Source organism: Cottoperca gobio, chromosome 5 (genome assembly GCF_900634415.1).
Source record: "Cottoperca gobio chromosome 5, fCotGob3.1, whole genome shotgun sequence".
Lineage (NCBI taxonomy): Eukaryota > Metazoa > Chordata > Actinopteri > Perciformes > Bovichtidae > Cottoperca > Cottoperca gobio.
The window spans coordinates 25,148,291-25,166,792 of NC_041359.1; the positions used below are offsets into that span (position 1 = coordinate 25,148,291).

An 18,502-nucleotide genomic window follows, 5' to 3' on the forward strand; every position below is an offset into this window, starting at 1 on the left:
CCTGCTTCTGTTGCATCTGTTTGTACATGTGAAACGGCATGGAGCCCTGAAACTGATCAAATGTAGTTAAAGGTTATCAGACGTCAGAACTATAACTAAATATATTAACTAATAATATTCATCAGAATCCAGTTTATTGCCAAGTAGGTTTTCACATACAAAGAATTTGCTTTGGTGTTTTGGTGCATAACTTAAGCACAGTAGAGAACATTAAATAAAAAATAATAGCAAGTATTGAATAAATTAAGAAAATGACGATATACTGTAGAAAATATGTACAATATATCTGAATAAAAGTTGAGTTGTGCAGTTTGTAGATGTGGTCGTTTTGTGCAGAAATTTGCTAAATTGTGTGCAAATGTTCACAATACAAAGTATAAAAAGAATATGCAATGTACAGAGATATATTCCCAAAGATGTGCCTTAATGTAACAGATGTGAAGACATTAATGCAATGAGTATAGTAATGAAAATATAAACCATTTTCTTTTCTTTTAACCTCCATGCAGAGGGTAAAAAATAGCAGATAGCTTTTTATTGTCTACCCTTTACCACCATTCGATTAATGAAATACATTAAAACTATTTATTTTACTTCTTATCTTTCACTATCTGTTTGCTATTTGTTTTTCCTGGCTGGTATATGACCAACTATGTCTTTATAAGAGACTCTTCTCTCCTCCCAAAGCGCTTCACGTTACTTTAACGTTACATCTTTAGAATTATAACTGTACAGTACAAACTTAATTCAGATATACTGTTCATATTTTTCACAGTTTTTGCCCAAACTGCGACCATATCGAGGGCGTGCCATGAAGGTTAGTAGTACCAAACACCCGCAGATAACCCGCTTGCCTTTAAATCTACGGTACAAAGGGAGCAGGTCCCCTTCCAGGGAGGCCGCCATGTTGCTATGTTCTACAGTAGCCCAGAATGGACAAACTAAACTCTGGCTCTAAACAGGGCCTTTTTGCGTTTTTATGACTACTGAAGGCGACCGTAGTGATCTGACATGCTTGGAAAGGGAGGGGTGAGCAGAGCGGGGTATCTACAACATCACCACTAGAGGGCACTAAATCCTACACACTGCACCTTTAATCAAAAACATTGAATTAAAGCTCACAGAAATAAAAAGAGCGTTTATCATTCTCATGTATTATATGTTAGGCAATGTGTGGTGTACGCGCTGATGAAACTCAGCTGTTGGATTTAATGCGTTTTGATATTTATCCAGATTCTTCCAGTTTGATTGATAGTTTTGTTGTTATTATAAACTGTGGGCTTCTTGGTTTCTGCTTCTTTTTCTTTCTTTTTTTTAGAGACACATATTATTGCGAAACACATCTGACACACACACACACACACACACACACACACACACACACACACACACACACACACACACACACACACACACACACACACTAGATAGAATGTAAGGGTAAGGGTTTGGTATTTAACCCATAAAGAAAAGCTCTCCCTTTCCTTCCTCCCCCCTCGGTGGGCGGGGCGTCGCTCTGCATCATTATGCCCTCAACTCTGCAGCTTCACAAAGAGAAGAAGAGAAACCATCCGGCCCGCTGCTTCTTCTTCATGTGAGTCTTCTTCAGTTTCTTCTCCACGGAGCTTTGTGCCGTGTAGCCGGCTGCTTTTTTTTTTTTTTTTTTTTTACCCGGGCAGAGTGTGTCTGAACCCGGGTACAGCTCCGTGTCTGTGTGTGCCTGGTGGAAACTCCCGACTGGAAAGTTTCCACCAAACTTCATGTAGTTTTCAGCTGATTTAGCTGCGGGTTGTTCTCGGGGGCTGGTGGAGTTTTGTGAGTAAAGGGAAACGAGTCCGGGAGGAGGAGGGGAGACGAGCTGTCTTCTGAGTGTCTGTCTCTTGTCTGCTTTCTTTATCCACTTCCTTCTGATAGTTGTTATACTCGCAAAGTGTTTCTGTAGAGAGGACGAGCTGGCAGCCTTATTTCACTGTAGGCCAACTTTAATTATAGTTTCCTGCAGTTTACCGTTATAACTCCGGCTGCAGGCTGTTGCAGCCTACGCAGTCCTTGTTAAATGCATTATACTCATGTAATTATATATATTATATCTGTATTGTGTCAGCTGTGTCCATCCATAGGCTTCATCATATTGTAGAGATGCATCGGCAGAAAAACATCTTGATAGTCGACTTTTCTTTCCTGCTTATTAGTGTTTTATATTAAACTGAATATATTTGGGGGTTTTTACTGACAAAACAGTTTTATTTATTCTATTTTATTGTTTAAATCGACTTTATTGTGCCCTACTATATATGATATTTAAATATACTTATTTTATATAGATATCTTTCTTGATTTTATTGTACTGTAGTTTGATCCCCAGTACTTTCACCAGTGTCGTGTCTGTAGTGTTTGAGTATCATCTTGTATAACATTACTGTACTTCTTGGTCAGTCAGTTGTTTCCATTGTGTGTTTTATATATTACTTCTTCGGTTGCTCCTGTGATATCCACTAACTAATAGACCCAGTAGTTCTCTCACAGTTTCCTGAGAACTAGTTAAGAGCGTCTGCTAAATGACAAATGTAAATGTTTACCTCAATACATCCTGTACTTCACTTAAACTTAGATTTTGTTCAGGTACAGTGCGACTTGCAGCCAGTTGAATTAATGCCAGTTTCCTTCATGATAACATCCACAGTTTCTTGACATACTCGCTGTTTGTTGCACACTGTCAGTGTTTTATCTCCTTTACTCTTTCCTACGGAAACACTTACGATGAAAACAAACTATCGATCCTCTGGAGGTGATTCAGCATCACAGCAGCACGAGAAACGGAGCAGTTTTAGTGAATACTTACAGACATTTCTAGAATGTATCTTCAGTTCTTTCCTGTCTGTTGTGTGCTGACTCATTATACTGCTGTGCATAATGATACTCCTTTTATTATATATATTATATATTAGCTGGTCAGCTGTTTCTGTAGCGTTTCAATAAATAAGGCTGCAAATAAGGATTATTTTCTAGCTTCTTTGATTACATGTTTTGTCTATAAAATGTCCAAAAATAGTGAAAAATGTCCATTCCAGATTCTCTAAATCCATGTCTTGAAATGTTTTGTCAGTCCGACACCCAAAGATATTCAGTTTCATATGATACAAACAAAGAGAAGCAGGAAATCTCCTTATTTGAGAGTCTGAAAACAGCATTTTCTGCCATTTTTGCATCAAAAATGACTTTAACGGTTAATCGTTTATTAAAATAGTTGGCGATTATTTTTCTGTCGATCGACTTACTGTTGCAGATCAATAAATAATGTGTCTGTGTAACATATCTACTTTATACGTCCTGACTTTACACTATTCTACGATGTTATCATCTCATTCTTATGATACATGAGATTAGATATCTAGTGTATGTATGTATATAAAATGGACACACACATTGTTTTAAAGGATTAGACTGAATAGACTTGACACTCAGCTCTGCATGAATGTTTTAGTTTCCATGCAGACGGAAACGGGACAGATTATTTCTGTCAAGTGTCACTGACCAGATGGAAACTGTGTCGAGCTGAAGCTTCAAGTGGAGCGCATGAAGGTTTAACAGGAGGAAAAAAGCACACACACATTTTTAAATAATGACTTCAGCAACAGCTCAAACACTCATTTCCCGGCACAATACTGACTCGCAGACGGACTCGTACGCTCTGTCTGAGACTGTAACGTCATATTAAACACTTTATTTGTACCCTTCATATAATAATCGTCCTTGTGGTCCAGCTGCACCTATTTCCTGTCCTCTGCTGCTCTTCCTGACTTTTTTTCCTTTTTAGTTTTCCTATTCAAAGTTTATTTAGGGAACTTTCTTTCATTGCCATGATTCGAGGCTCTAAGTAAAAGAGTCATATGATCTCCAAGAAAAGTGTGATTGTGAGCTGTAGAAATAAAACTCAAGCCTGGAACAATCTGAAGTTCAGATTTAGAATCCGGCCTCTATAATTACATCTGTCCAAATACAGAGGAGCATGTTTTGCAGACCACACAGCTCTCTATCTATAATTATGTTCTGTGTCCGGTTTCAGTTGTTACTTTAAATACAACCTAAATATCACAAACACAGAGTCGCATACGTCTGAGACATTTTATTTTAAAGTTATAAAACGGTCACCCTAAAGCAGAATAGCCCTTTATGGGAACACTAGAGGCAAAAGAATACATAATGAACTCCCTAATATTCATTGTGACGTGTGTTAAAAGTACTACAGGAAAACTGTAAACCACAGAAGAAGAAAAAAAGGGTCAAAATGGACCCAACAGAGAGAAGAGAGACGAGTACAATAAGGAGTATTATGATGTAATCAACTACAGTAAAGTCAGCAGACTAGATCTGTGATCATTAAATTCATGGACGTCACCCGGGACTGTGACGAAAGTTTGGATATTTGATAAAGAGATTCATTGATTACTCACGACTGTAATCTCCAGATTAATCTGACACTGGGCGTTTCAGCAAACAGTAGGAGACGAGGAGTCATGACTATTCCAGCTAACAGATATAAAAAATACCAGAGAGAATCACACCCTAACCCTAACCCTTTATTACATGATGCATCCGTCCTGATCATTCATTCAAAACATCGACACTTAATACATCCAGTCAGAGATATAAAAGGGAAGGACCGCTCAGTAGTAAATATTATCAGACGAGGACAATGAAGTCAGCTAAGAGCAGCTGTAAGATAAACTGTAAGATAAACTACAGGCGAGCAGCTAATTATAGTTATACTATAAGAGATGATAATACAGCAGAGCACCATAAAGGCAAAATAGACCAACTGAGTACAGACATGCTTCTATAAACATACTGCAAGTCCTTCTAGGTCAGATTAAATGACAGTAAACTACAATAAAACCAACAGACAAGAACTGCGAAGACAAATCAGAAAACTGTTAATGAAGAAAATGTGCCAACGTGAAAGTTCAGTACTTTAAAATATGCAGTGAAGTGAGACTTGACCCCACAGACCAACTATCCCAGAATGACCACAGTGTTGCAACTGGAATAAGGTCAGAAGAAGGGAGGCGAGATAGTACTCGTATGTTTTGGTTTCTCTGTAAGCAGCAGAACGTAAAAGGGTGTGTGAAGTTAGAATTAGTATTTAAATGATCATTTTTAAGTTGCTCTGCAGACCAACTCTGTGTGTTGCACATGTACGTTTTGCATTCTGGTATTTGTCTGAGCTAAATGTATTTGAATAAATCTGAAACCTTCTGACCCAGTTTAAGATAACCAGATGAATTACCACAACACAACACACAATGTGATTGTATCTTATCACTGGGGCAGTCTGTGTGAGGACTGACACCATTCTTCTTCTGTGGTGTCGGTATTTTCCATCTCGTTGCTGTACCCCCATCAGCGGAGCAGCTGGTTTCCATTCTGCCGTCAACACGGGTCAGAGGTCACACAGAGAGAAAGAGAGGAAGGAGTGCTTTCACATGAGTCTCTCTGTACAGGAAACCATGTGACCTTTAACCCTGTCCCTCCCATCCCTCCAAACCCTAAACTAACACAGACACTCGGCTGATAGTCATTAACCCTCCACTGTCTCTCTCAACTCAATGTTGGGAGTCTGAACCTTTAAGTTCATATATGAGCTCAGAGGCCTGGACGAGGAGAGCGAGGTAACTTCAGAGGTAACCCCGGGGGTTTTCAGTCCGACCACGGTGGTCAACTTCTGTTAGATAATACGAAGAAGTTATCGGCTGTATAAAGTTATACCGGGCTACTACTCGCGGTGACATCATATGACTTCACACAGCTGTCAATTTAAACTGTGATACTTTTAGTGTCTAATATTATAGTTTACTCTTTATTTGTCCCTGTTAGTGATTTGCAACACGCTGCAAACAGCTTTTTAATGTCAGCCTTGGGTTGATTTACCGAGTTGATGACGTCCGTCGTAGAAGAGAACACGAAGACCTCCTGAGTGTGTTGACCTGGCTCCGTCGTACCGACCTCAGGACTCCCCCCCCCCCCCCCGATGCTTTAGTGATGATACAAGTTTAAGCTCTGACTTGTTTGAACTACTTAAAAATCTTCTCAGTTTGGTAGAAAGCTATGAATACTATAACACCCATGACAACAGGTGTGGTTTTGAAACCGAGACCACATCCTGTTTACGCTGTGAGGCCGAGCTCTCAGGGTGGGCGACACATAAATCTGAGTTTGTAAGTTTACTAATGCACAAAGTTAGCTAACCGGTGCTAAATCCTTGTGTAGTTTAGTATTGTATGCATCATAAAAAGTGATGTTCATACACACATTGTTGCAGGCCCAGTTTAATATGCAACTCATTCTTGTACACGTGTAGTAGGGGGGGGGGGGGGGGGTCCCTGCAAGAAAAAACAATTGCTCACAATTCAACTGTTAATCAACAGGACGTTCCTGCGGTTGAGTTCCTGTTCCTGCGGTTGAGTTCCTGTTCCTGCGGTTGAGTTCAAAAGTGCTGCCAGATGAACGCACACGCACACATTCGCTTCAAAAGTCACTAAATCTAAAGTAACACGGTCAGCCCGTCAGGCCTCGCTCCAAAGCCATGATCCTTATGAACGTGAACGTGTCTTTATGAACGTAAGCAATGAACACGGCAGTTGTTCGTACTTGCAGCTGTCAAGCTTGTGGTTTGTGGAAGACTGTGGTATCCACAGATTTGAACAAATGTTTCTAAGATACATTTCCCACCCTTAGCTTCAAACCGCTTTGTGGATGTCGTGTCTTCTGGAGTCTGTTACTGTCCGCTCACTGTTCATTGATCCATCGATATGTTTGGTCCTTTAATTACTTTTTAACAGAGATATTGATCCATGAGTCGTGTTCTCTGTGTGGACTTTGAGATCCAGACCCAACATGCAGCCGAGCACTTTGTTGTGAACTGCTTCTGCGTTAAAGCCCTTTGCACCAGGACAAGTTAACAGTCAACACGGCACATGGCGAATACAGACGCTGATCCAGGAGCTTCGCTTTCTGTGAAGAACTGCTCCCAGACCTTCGCCTGAGAATATTGTCCTTTACAAAAAACATGAACAAATATGATTCATTCATCTATATCTGTCCTGACTTGTTACTCTGATCTCGTTTTCCAAAAATTACAGTTTCAGCCGTGGTAGACGGGCGGGGTTACAGTAAGAACTGTTGTTATTTCTATTTGGCCAATAGGAAGTTAACAGAATCTTGTTTTGCTAACTGAGATCAACATATCTAACTTTCATTTCAATATCTGCATGTGATCAAATTGTTCTAGATTAAGGTGGGAATTAATATCTGCTTCAAAATATAACATTAATATGAAGTGTGAGATGTGCAGCCACACAATCCTCAGTTAGGTGTAGTTTATTAAGTGTTAAATCAAAGTTAAACCTCGTCGGATTTATGTCACAACTTTTACATTTAAAGTTTCTTCAAACATGAGACGAACATGTGAAATTAACAGTTATGTAACGAGGTGCAAGTTTGAAAGGAGCTTTAGCTCGTAGAAGGAATGTAATGCTGTGTGTGTGTGTGTGTGTGTGTGTGTGTGTGTGTGTGTGTGTGTGTGTGTGTGTGTGTGTGTGTGTGTGTGGTTTTCAGAATTATAACAAACAAATAAATATCCATTACACAACAGAGTAGTGAAAAAACACATACACATACAGGTCAGGTGATTCCAACTGCACACACACACACACACACACACACACACACACACACACACACACACACACACACACACACACACACACACACACACACACACACACAGTGAGAGAGAGAGAGACCCGAAACAGGAGAAGCTGAACTGAATCCAGATCTGATTGGTATTCAGAGAGCGAGTCTGTCTGCAGGGAAACATTCCTGCAGGAGGAGAAGGGAGGTGTGTGAGGAAGAGGAAGAGGAAGAAGAAGAGGGTGACTCCATTCATCAGCAGATATCAAAAGCTGGACCTCTTCCTCTTCCTGTGTGTTTATGGTAGAAGGCATCGTGTTTGCTGTTGTAGGGGAATTCAATATTTGAGACAAACATAGCATGTTTTGGATATTTAGTTTATTATAAATAGTTTGTTATTAATATTTAGTTTATTATAAATAGTTTGTTATTAATATTTAATTTATTATAAATAGTTTGTTATTAATATTTAGTTTATTATAAATAGTTTGTTATTAATATTTTGTTTATTATAAATAGTTTGTTATTAATATTTTGTTTATTATAAATAGTTTGTTATTAATATTTAGTTTATTATAAATAGTTTGTTTTGGATATTTTATTATAAATAGTTTGTTATTAATATTTAGTTTATTATAAATAGTTTGTTTTGGATATTTAGTTTGTTATAAATAGTTATGATAATTATTTAGCTATACAAACTTTGTTATGGATAAATAATTTGTTATAACAGTGTTTTATGGATACTTAGTTTGCTATAGCGTAGTTTGTTATAAATACGTTGTCATGGATACATAGTTTATTTAGTTTATAGATAACTATCCGGTTATGTTAGTAATGGATTTGTTCAACATGTTTGTTATAGATTCATTGGTTTGTCAGATATGTATTTAGTGAGCTGTGGATAACGCAGGATGACTGAGTCACCCGCCGGTCTCAGTCATGAAGTCTGTAAAGGAGGAAGTTGCGTTGCAGCCGTCCAACAGCAACACTGAGCAGCCAAACCTCAAGTCTGCCTGCAGCTTTCATTTATGTGTTCATGTCATTACATCAGTGCCAACAGTCTGCTGCTTAAAGGCTTTTTACACAAATATAATCCTGTAATGTGAATAATTTAGGGCTGTACCGAATACTTCAAAGCTTCATTCACAACGTTGACTTTTGAATTCTAAATCAACGTTCGAATGTTGCGCAACTTTTTCTTCTTTCTTTCTGTTTTTGCACGTCCAGTCATTGTGTCACTTCTGCACAGTTGCAGATACAGTATATCTCAAAAGTGAGTACACCCTTTAGATTTTTGCAAATATTCTGTTATATCCTTTCAGGGGATAACATTATCCTACTGAAACTTTGATATAACTTAAAGTAGTCAGTGTGCTGCTTGAATAACAGTATAGATTTATTGTCCTTTGAAAATTACTCAGTACACAGCTGTTAATGTCTAAACAGCTGGCAACAAAAGTGAGTACACCCCATAGTGAACATGTCCTAATTGTGCCCAATGATGTTGTTTTCCCGCCCTGGTGTCATGTGACTCGTTAGTGTTACAAGGATTCAGGTGTAAATGATAAGCAGGGCTGTTAAATTTGGTGTTTTGGGCACAATTCTCTCTGAATGCTGGACAACATGGCACCTCATGGCAAGGAACTCTCTGAGTGGCTGAAAAAAAGGATTATTGCGCTTCACAAAGATGGCCTTGGCTATAAGAAGATTGCCAACACCATGAAAATGAGTTGCAGCACAGTGGCTAAGATCATACAGCGGTTTTCCAGGACAGGTTCCACTCGGAACAGGCCTCGCCAGGGTCGACCAAAGAAGTTGAGTCCACGTGCTCAGCGTCATATCCAGAGGTTGGTTTCCAAAAATAGACGTGCGAGTGCTTCCAGCATTGCTGCAGAGGTTGCAGAAGTGGGATGTCAGCCTGTCAGTGCCCAGACCATACGCCGCACACTGCATCAAATCGGTTTGTATGGCCGTCGCCCCAGACAGAAGCCCCTTCTGAAACCGATGCATAAGAAAGCCCGCAAACAGTTTGCTGAAGACAATGAATCCAAGAACATGAGTTACTGGAACCATGTCCTGTGGTCTGATGAGACCAAAATAAACCTGTTTGGGTCAGATGGTGTCCGGCGTGTGTGGCGGCACCCTGGTGAGGAGTACCAAGACAAATGTGTTTTGCCTACAGTCAAGCATGGTGGTGGCAGCATCATGGTCTGGGGCTGCATGAGTGCTGCCGGCACTGGGGAGCTGCATTTCATTGAGGGACACATGAATTCCAATATATACTGTGACATCCTGCAGCAGAGCATGATCCCCTCTCTTCGGAAACTGGGCCGTAGGGCAGTTTTCCAACATGATAATGACCCTAAACACACCTCCAAGATGACAACGGCCTTGCTGAAGAAGCTGAAGGTTAAGGTGATGGACTGGCCAAGTATGTCTCCAGACCTAAACCCAATTGAGCACATGTGGGGCATCCTCAAGAGGAAGGTGGAGGAGTGCAAGGTGTCCAACATCCGTGCGCTCCGTGATGTCGTCGTGGAGGAGTGGAAGAAGATTCCAGAAGCAACCTGTGCAGCTCTGGTGAATTCCATGCCCAGGAGGGTTAAAGCAGTGCTAGATAACAATGGTGGTCACACAAAATATTGACACTTTGGGCACAATTTAGACATGTTCACTATGGGGTGTACTCACTTTTGTTGCCAGCTGTTTAGACATTAACAGCTGTGTACTGAGTAATTTTCAAAGGACAATAAATCTATACTGTTATTCAAGCAGCACACTGACTACTTTAAGTTATATCAAAGTTTCAGTAGGATAATGTTATCCCCTGAAAGGATATAACAGAATATTTGCAAAAATCTAAAGGGTGTACTCACTTTTGAGATATACTGTAAGGATTAAGCTACACTAACATTATTAGTACTGTACTATCAGTAGGATTAGGCTCCAGTGGTGGCTGCGTAGGATTGTTTCTGACTCATGTGATCTGAACTTAAGTCCAAAAGTTATCTAACAAATGTTCTGCTTCAATCCATCAATCAATCAATTTGTTGTAGTTTCAAAAACAACATTTTCAATGCTTTAGAGAAAGCAGTTTTCGACACAAAGGGAGGCATGCATCTGTAAAAATTACATTTATATAACACAATAACCAGAAATCTATTGTATTAATGTATTAAATACATCATAAAACATCATTAAATATCACAACAGGCCTTCGAAGCTTCATTCTAAAACCTTAATAGAAGCTAGTTTCCACTAGATCAGGTTATGTTTGATGATGCTGATGTCGCTGTGTCTTTCTGCCTGACAGGTGTGACTATACATCCTGTCTGCACCAAGCGGAGAGCAGCGAGCAGCAGAGGACAGAAGGTTCAGGCTTCATGGAGATGAAGCTGAGCGAAGAGATGACGGAACGGATGAAAATGTCCAGATGAACACATGACACAGTCCAAATATGCTGACATAGGCTTAACGGTTGATTGACAGCTAAACAACGACGCACTCGTCCTCCTGCCGCCGCCCACTCGTCGTCCGTCCAGCCATGATGTTGAGGAGGAAGCTGTGCGTTGCCTTGGTGATCGCTGCCATCCTCTTCCTCATGCTCGCCAGTCAGAGCATCCAGAGGAGACACTTCCTGCCTCTGTCCTTAGCCCTGCCCATGAGCTGGACCACGCCCACCGGCAGGGAGACAGGTGAGGAGCTGATGTCATCATCACTGGGGTAAAAAAACCTCAGAAAACCAAACGTGTGACAAAAACGTAGCAGGAAGGTTTAAAGTGTTCATCCATCAGTTAATATAGGACATTTCCCAAAATGGCTGAATCAGTTTGACATTTTTCGTACATTTTTTGATCAATATTCACCAAATTTGTAAAATAAAGAAAAGTAAATCACATACTCTTTTGCAAAAATTGACAATAAAAATATAATCAACTGTAGAATACGGAATATGATGCAATTTGCCAAAATGTGGAGGCAATTTATAAAAATCACTTGTTTTCCCATTATAAGCATTTTTCAGTCAAATCCAATCAGAAGAAACGATGCTACTATGTTTTGGTGCTCGATGCTTCTGTCCTCTGCTCTCTGTGTTGGTGCATCACCGAGGGCGGGGCTCAGCTCCTTCTCCACACACACACACACACACACACACACACACACACACACACACTGTCATGTCGAGAATCCACCGGGCGCCGCTCCGCCGTGTTCCAGCTGCTCGTGATTTCACCAGATGCATCGCAGTGTGTTTTAACAAGTGTCCTAGAAGTGGCGCCTCGCCACAGATACACACCTAGTCTAGTTTTAACATCGAGTCGGGCAATATCCCAAATAAACACCCTGCAAAATATCTAAAAGACTGCTTTGAGTCAGGAGCACGTTGTATTCAGCAGGAGAATCAGCAGTAATAAGAGCTAAAGTAGTAGTTATAGTAGTATTAGATGTAATGTAACATAATTAACATTAGCAGTAGACTATCATCCAGCACTATAACTAGTATTATGTGTTAGTACTAGTAGAAGTGTATCATATACTGGTAACAGTGTTAGCAGAGCTCCCATGATGCATTGTTCCCTGACTCTCTGTCTGTTTGTGTTTGCAGTAGTTGAACCCACGGCGCCTCCTGCTGATCCGACCCCTGACCCTCCCAGGTCAGTGGTGAAGGGAGGAGGGGGTCCTCCCTTCACCACCCAACCTGAAGGCAAGGAGAAGCCTGTAGAGAACTCCCAGTACGACCTGAGGTAACACGCAGGAGGTCATGGACTCCGTATCCCATGATTCCTTGTTCTGTCGTTCTCTGACTCCTCTGTGTTGTCCTCTTTCAGGTTGTGTGGTTGTACCGGGACCTGTATTTCAGACCTGGGGGGGTCAGACTGGTTCAGCCAACGCTACGACCCCAAACAGGAACCCGTCCTACGAGACACTAACAACAACCTCGACCCCGATGCTCTCAGATGGTGGCTGGTAAGGACCAAATGCAGGAATAGTGTGTGTGTGTGTGTGCGCGTGTGTGTGTGCGTGTGCGTGTGCGTGTGTGTGTGTGTTTAGTCACAACTGATAAATATGTCAGCAGGGACACCAGGATCGCTAGAAAAAGAAATAGACCAGACAGGCGCCGAAACTATCGCTGGAAATTGCAAGGGGTGTGTGTGGGAGTGTGTCCTGTGTTGCTCTCAGAGTGAATTAAAGCAGAGCTCTGGTCATCTCTTCTGATCAGCCTTCATAAAGATGTGGCTGATCGATCGGCACATCTTTAATAACATTTACCACAAGCAGAGATTAAACTGCAGATAACCAGAATAGCAATATTGATGCGATGGAGAATAACAAAGTTTGAGCCCCGATACAGAAAGCACTGCAGGCTGCACTGGAAGTGACTCGACAGCATTGAACTGATGTGTCAACACTGAGAACTGTTGAATCAGCTGAATCACACATTTGTTATTAGAAGACCAAACAGCAGTTTTATATCCTGCATGACGGTCATGTAATGCGTTTACGTAGATATGACCGTTCAGGAAATAGAAATGTAAAAAGTCTGTTTTTGTAGAAGCAGTCTGGATGAAGAGACGAATGTCTGCGTCTCTTTTCTGCTTTTATAGATTACGTCCTGCTGCAGAAACCATTAGTAGATTAAGGGGGGGGGGGAAATACTGCTAACATCATCAGTCTGGTGTGTGTGTGTGTGTGTGTGTGTGTGTGTGTGTGTGTGTGTGTGTGTGAGAGCAACACGTCTGTTTGCTGTAGTTTTATGGAGAAAGTGTATTTTGACGGCGCTTGATTTAATAAATCTATATTAAAAAATAATGGAATATGCTCTTCTTCTCCACAGAGTCTTCAGCGGTCCGGTAACGACCAGACTCTAGAGAAAGTGATGTCGGAGATGTTCAAGGTCATTTCCCCGCCCACTGTCGACTTCAGGCCCCTTCCCTCGAGTTGCCGTAGTTGCGCGGTGGTTGGCAACTCTGGCAACCTGCGGCGGTCAGGAAACGGCAACCGTATCGACTCCCACGGCTCTGTAATCCGGTACGTACGTCCACACGCTGATGCTGTGTATAAGAAGAGGATGAGGAGACTATTTCCTGAGGAAGATGAGATCCTTCGTGTGCAACAAGATGTGCAAACCTTTCTATCGGTCTGTTGTGGCCACGCCGTTCACTGCGGTCTGTTGATGACTCTGCACATCTTTAAACTCACGCTCCACCTCATTGCATTTAAATAAAAACAAAAACTGAAATTATTTTGCACACTTGTCTAATTTATATATTGTGTCTTATTCACCCACAGGATGAACAAGGCGTTGACTCGAGGATTTGAGAAAGACGTCGGTAATCGGACGACTCATCACTTCCTGTACCCGGAGAGCGCGGTGGACGTAGAGCGTGGCGTCAGCCTCGTCCTGCTGCCGTTCAAACTCAGAGACCTGGAGTGGCTGACCAGCGCGTTGTCCACCGGAGAAGTAAAAATGTATGAAATATTGATACTCAAAAGGACATTTGTCCTGTCAAATGTGATTAATTAGAAAGGATGTGAACTTTGTAGTGCAAATATCTTCAATCTTTATTAAAAGAAACGTTCAAACATTGAATTTATTTAAATAAATCAATAAAGAATATTTTAAAAGTAGAATTGGGACAAATAAAGTTCCATAATATGAAATTATAATAAGAAAAAAAACACTTTATTCTTCTTCTAAAGAGATCACTGTACAGTTAGACAGTTTAGAATTAATATATTCCTAAAATACACAAAAAATTGTGAAATTGTGTCTAATAAAATGTAACGTATATTATGACCAGTTATTCTCTCTGTGTGTGCAGGACCTACATGAGGGTTAAAGACCGAGTGGAGGCTGATAAAGACAAGGTGAAATACACGCTCCATCATACTCTCGGTCTCTGTGTGGACTCTTTATTTACTCTAACCATACAGCTAAACGCACATTATTTCAATAATTCATGTGAAGTCTCAGTAATACGCCAGAAAAGGAGTTCAAGTCTCCACCGACGTATATTCCTGTTAACATGTTTGTTTTCCAAAACTCATCGATTCATTATAAAACCAACACTAACATAATAAACATGGTACCATGGTAACACTTTATATGTGTGCAGGTTCTGGTAGTGAACCCGGTGTTCTTCAAGTATGCTAACGATCGTTGGACCGAGGGTCACGGTCGCTACCCGTCCACCGGCATGCTGGCCATCATCTTCGCTCTGCACACCTGTGACCAGGTAGGAGGGAGGAACCTTTGCCAGCACCCCTGGTGCTGAGGCGTGATGTGGGGATTGTCAGTAGACCAGCTGAGGATGAGGGGAGGGGGTGGGAGGGGTTATACCCCTGAAAGAGGTCAGATAGGTCAGATAGGCTTTGGAGGTGAGCAGAAGGTTTTTGTAGTCGATCCAGAGTGTAACAAATGTGTGGACCAAGACTTCTGTACTGGATTGGGAAATATCACCAGGTGCAATCAGGGAGACATTTGACTGACCAAATCTGATAATTAGAGTTTTCCATACAGAGAGCCATGAGAACAGGATTTACATAAAGCACTTCCTGTCTGTGTTCAGGTGTCGGTGTTCGGTTACGGCGCCGACCAGCAGGGCAACTGGCATCACTACTGGGAGGAGAATCGCTATTCTGGAGCCTTCAGAAAAACTGGTGTCCACAGTGCCGACTTTGAAAGGCAGATCATCCACCAGCTTGCCAAAGAGGGCAAGATCCATCTGCACCTGTGACAGAACCACTGATTTACAGACCTTCTGATCTACAGACCGATGGACTGACTTGCATATAGACTTAAAGAAGTGCTGACCGGCCTACAGACCTAAAGACAGATGACTGATGGACGGACCTGCTGACCAGGGCTGCAACATTAATCTGCAGATTATTATCTCGATTAACTGTTTGGTCAAAGTCCAAGGTCTCTAACTGTCTTGTTTAGTCAGTCCAAAACCCAAAGATATTCAGTTTAATATTATATAAAACCGAGAAATAATAATAATATAATAATAAAATTGATTTTATACTTGAATTGATTATCAAAATAGTTGGAGAATATATTTTTGTGATTGACCAACTGTTGCAGCTCTACGGCGGACAGACCTGCTGACTGACGGACCGATCTGCATACCCTGCCGTCCTCAAATTTGAGTCGACTCTTGACCGTATAGGCTGCCAGATTTGACTTGTTTCTGGGGGGCTTTGGACAGGAATCGGACCAGAACTTCTTGCACATCAATCATCACGTCTGCCTTAAGTCAGACATCCAGGCATGCCCAATTGAAGCCGCAGTTGGGTAGCAACATTTTTATATATCTGGATCACCTGTGGATGGAGCTTTTCTGGGGTGGGAGGAGCTAAACCTGTTGGACTAGGCTCAGATGTTCTGCCTCTGCAGACTCCTGCTGGTTTAAATCAGCTCAACTTGAACATACAGACTGTTTTTCGGGACCCTCCACTGTTCAGACAGACTGTTCTGCCGTCTGGGACTGCGAGGATCGACCACACAAGTTTTGCTCTGAGCGGGAAACAACCACAGACTTGTTATATATTTTTATTTGATTTTATAGATATTTTATAGGGAATAACCTCTTTTTTAATTAAAGCACTTTGCCCTGAAGAAGAAACGGCACAAATAGGTCATGTTTTTGCTTCTCTGTCCGACCATCTCTCAAGACCTTTTATATTTTATATCATTTATAATCCATCCATTTATTCTAACTGAATCTTAACGCAAACCGTCCTGATCTGGAGGATGTTTCTGTCCTGACAGACTTGAACTGGAAATGGGACAACACAGTTTTACATTTTTCTTTCACGTCTTCATTTTTGGAATGTAAGCCAATGACAATGGAGCTGAAGACATTGAGTAGGAGGAACCTGTGTGAGGTACTCTTCTCCATACGATCCACGTTGTTTCAACAGTCTGTAGGTTTTCAGCTGATTTCACTGACTGTCCAAAACCGGAGTTTAATATGTGACTATATGACTATTTGTTTTAGCTCCAGTAGCTGACAACCATTACAACAACCATTTAAGATATGACTGAGCTGCAGACTGTTGAACGTCATGGACAGACGTGATGTGACTCCTCTGAGTCGCAGCTCAGCTGCTGGGGGCGACAAAGATGATCAGTCCACGACTTTTAACTAAAGATTTATTAAACAAAACTTAACAAGTACAAAGTCAAACAATCAGTAACACCACCAGTGTGTGCGGTGCATGGATGAGTGGAAGATCTAGTGTAATGTAAGTCCAATCAAAAATAACCAACCATATGAATGCTGTCAGCTAGACTTTCAGTTAAAGGGAGAAGACAGCGAGCAGAGGGCTGTCACACCTGTACTGTCACACCTGTACTGTCACACCTGTACTGTCACACCTGTACTGTGAATGTACAAAGACGGTTTCTGATTGTCAATCACAGTCGTCTGAATGTCGTTGACACTTTGAGGAGTTTCAGGACGTTTTCACACTGAGAATGTTTGAATCTGTTTGATCGTCCGTCTTAGATCGCACATAAAGTTTCTTTCAGCTGCGCTTTTGGGAAATCTGGTAATACCACATTTCTGGCGCACTGTTTCCAGATTCAAACCAACCTGCCAGTGTGAAATCGCTCTGTGAAAGAGCCGTCTGCTTCAAACACACTTGTTGATACAACGTCTAAGGGCCGGGGATATGTGGAGGGAAAAGCCTGCCATCATATGTTCCTCCTGGCTGCATCCCACCGCGTCCTTGATCGCAGTTCAACAAATCTGTGTCTTTTGTAGGATGCAGCTGTTGGAAAGGGATTTCTTTGGAGGAACTAACAAGCACTTCATTTGAAGCAGACTGAGGCCTCTTTAAATAATCATAAATGCTGAATTATCATCTGGAGGCTCTGTCGTTAACTCGAGTTTAACCCGGTTTGTCTGGAACAAGTCGAATGGTCTCTTGAAACCTGACTGCTGAGTCATCGGAAGCCGTTTTAAATCTGAAACATCTGCTTGTTTTTATAGTTTTTTGCCGAGATTTAACGCTTTGTTTGCTGGTAAACTGGGAAATGATCCACTTTATGAGGAACATTCAGCCACTAAACGACAGCTGCAGCCCTCCGGCGTCCTGAGCTGGACTTCACATCCACATGAAAGGTTTTGAATTCTGCAGACTAAGTTATATTAAAAAGATTTACTTCCTCACACTGAAAGAAAAATCAAGCTTGTTGTGAGTATAAATCCAAAGTCTTGCTTATTAGACTCCTTGCAGGCTGGAAATGTAGAGATCAACCAATCAGTTATCATAGCTTTAATTCAGCTCTTCATGTTTAAACTGTGACTGTTTCATAAAAGAAAGAAATGTCAGCTTCACTTAACAACCTGCTGACCATCAATGCATTCATAGTGACCAAACAGACGAAGCACTGTGATATTTCAAAACAACATAAACCCACCACTGTCCCTTTGAATGAAATAAAAAAATGAAACAAAATGCAAGAGTTTTTCCTCTGGAGGTAAATGTTGAAACAATCAAACACAGATGAGAAAAGTTCTGCTGAGAAGTCTGATGTCTATAAAAGTCCTCGTGGCAGTGTGTTGCCGCCACCATGATAAAGAAAATCAGCTCAGCTTCCACTATAAGATGTTATAAGTCATGTTATTATGACTCACTTTCTCGCTATCACATGTCATGAGTGCATGAGTCGTGTTACAATGTTAAACATCTTCATGAGAAACTGAGAAATGTATTCTTGTAATGGTGGCAGCAACTCGCTGCAGTACTTACTCACTGAGGTGTTGCGATATCTTGTGACATCGAAGGCAGCTGGAAG

General features: G+C 41.2%; 1 protein-coding gene across 2 annotated transcripts; it reads left to right on the forward strand.

Annotated features, from left to right (window-relative positions):
- Window positions 1-1,530: 1,530 nt before the first annotated feature.
- st3gal8 (ST3 beta-galactoside alpha-2,3-sialyltransferase 8) lies at window positions 1,531-18,162 on the forward strand. Of its 2 annotated transcripts, XM_029431210.1 has the most exons (9): window positions 1,531-1,594; window positions 11,006-11,387; window positions 12,299-12,437; window positions 12,522-12,660; window positions 13,529-13,722; window positions 13,984-14,163; window positions 14,517-14,562; window positions 14,811-14,930; window positions 15,264-18,162. In XM_029431210.1, the coding sequence occupies exons 2-9, from the start codon at window positions 11,237-11,239 to the stop codon at window positions 15,429-15,431; spliced, it is 1,137 nt and encodes a 378-aa protein (XP_029287070.1). In that variant the 5' UTR covers window positions 1,531-1,594; window positions 11,006-11,236; the 3' UTR covers window positions 15,432-18,162. The 2 variants fall into 2 exon arrangements, with proteins under 2 accessions (XP_029287070.1, XP_029287071.1); XM_029431211.1 differs by lacking the exon at window positions 1,531-1,594 and having other exon boundaries at window positions 10,581-11,387.
- Window positions 18,163-18,502: the final 340 nt, after the last annotated feature.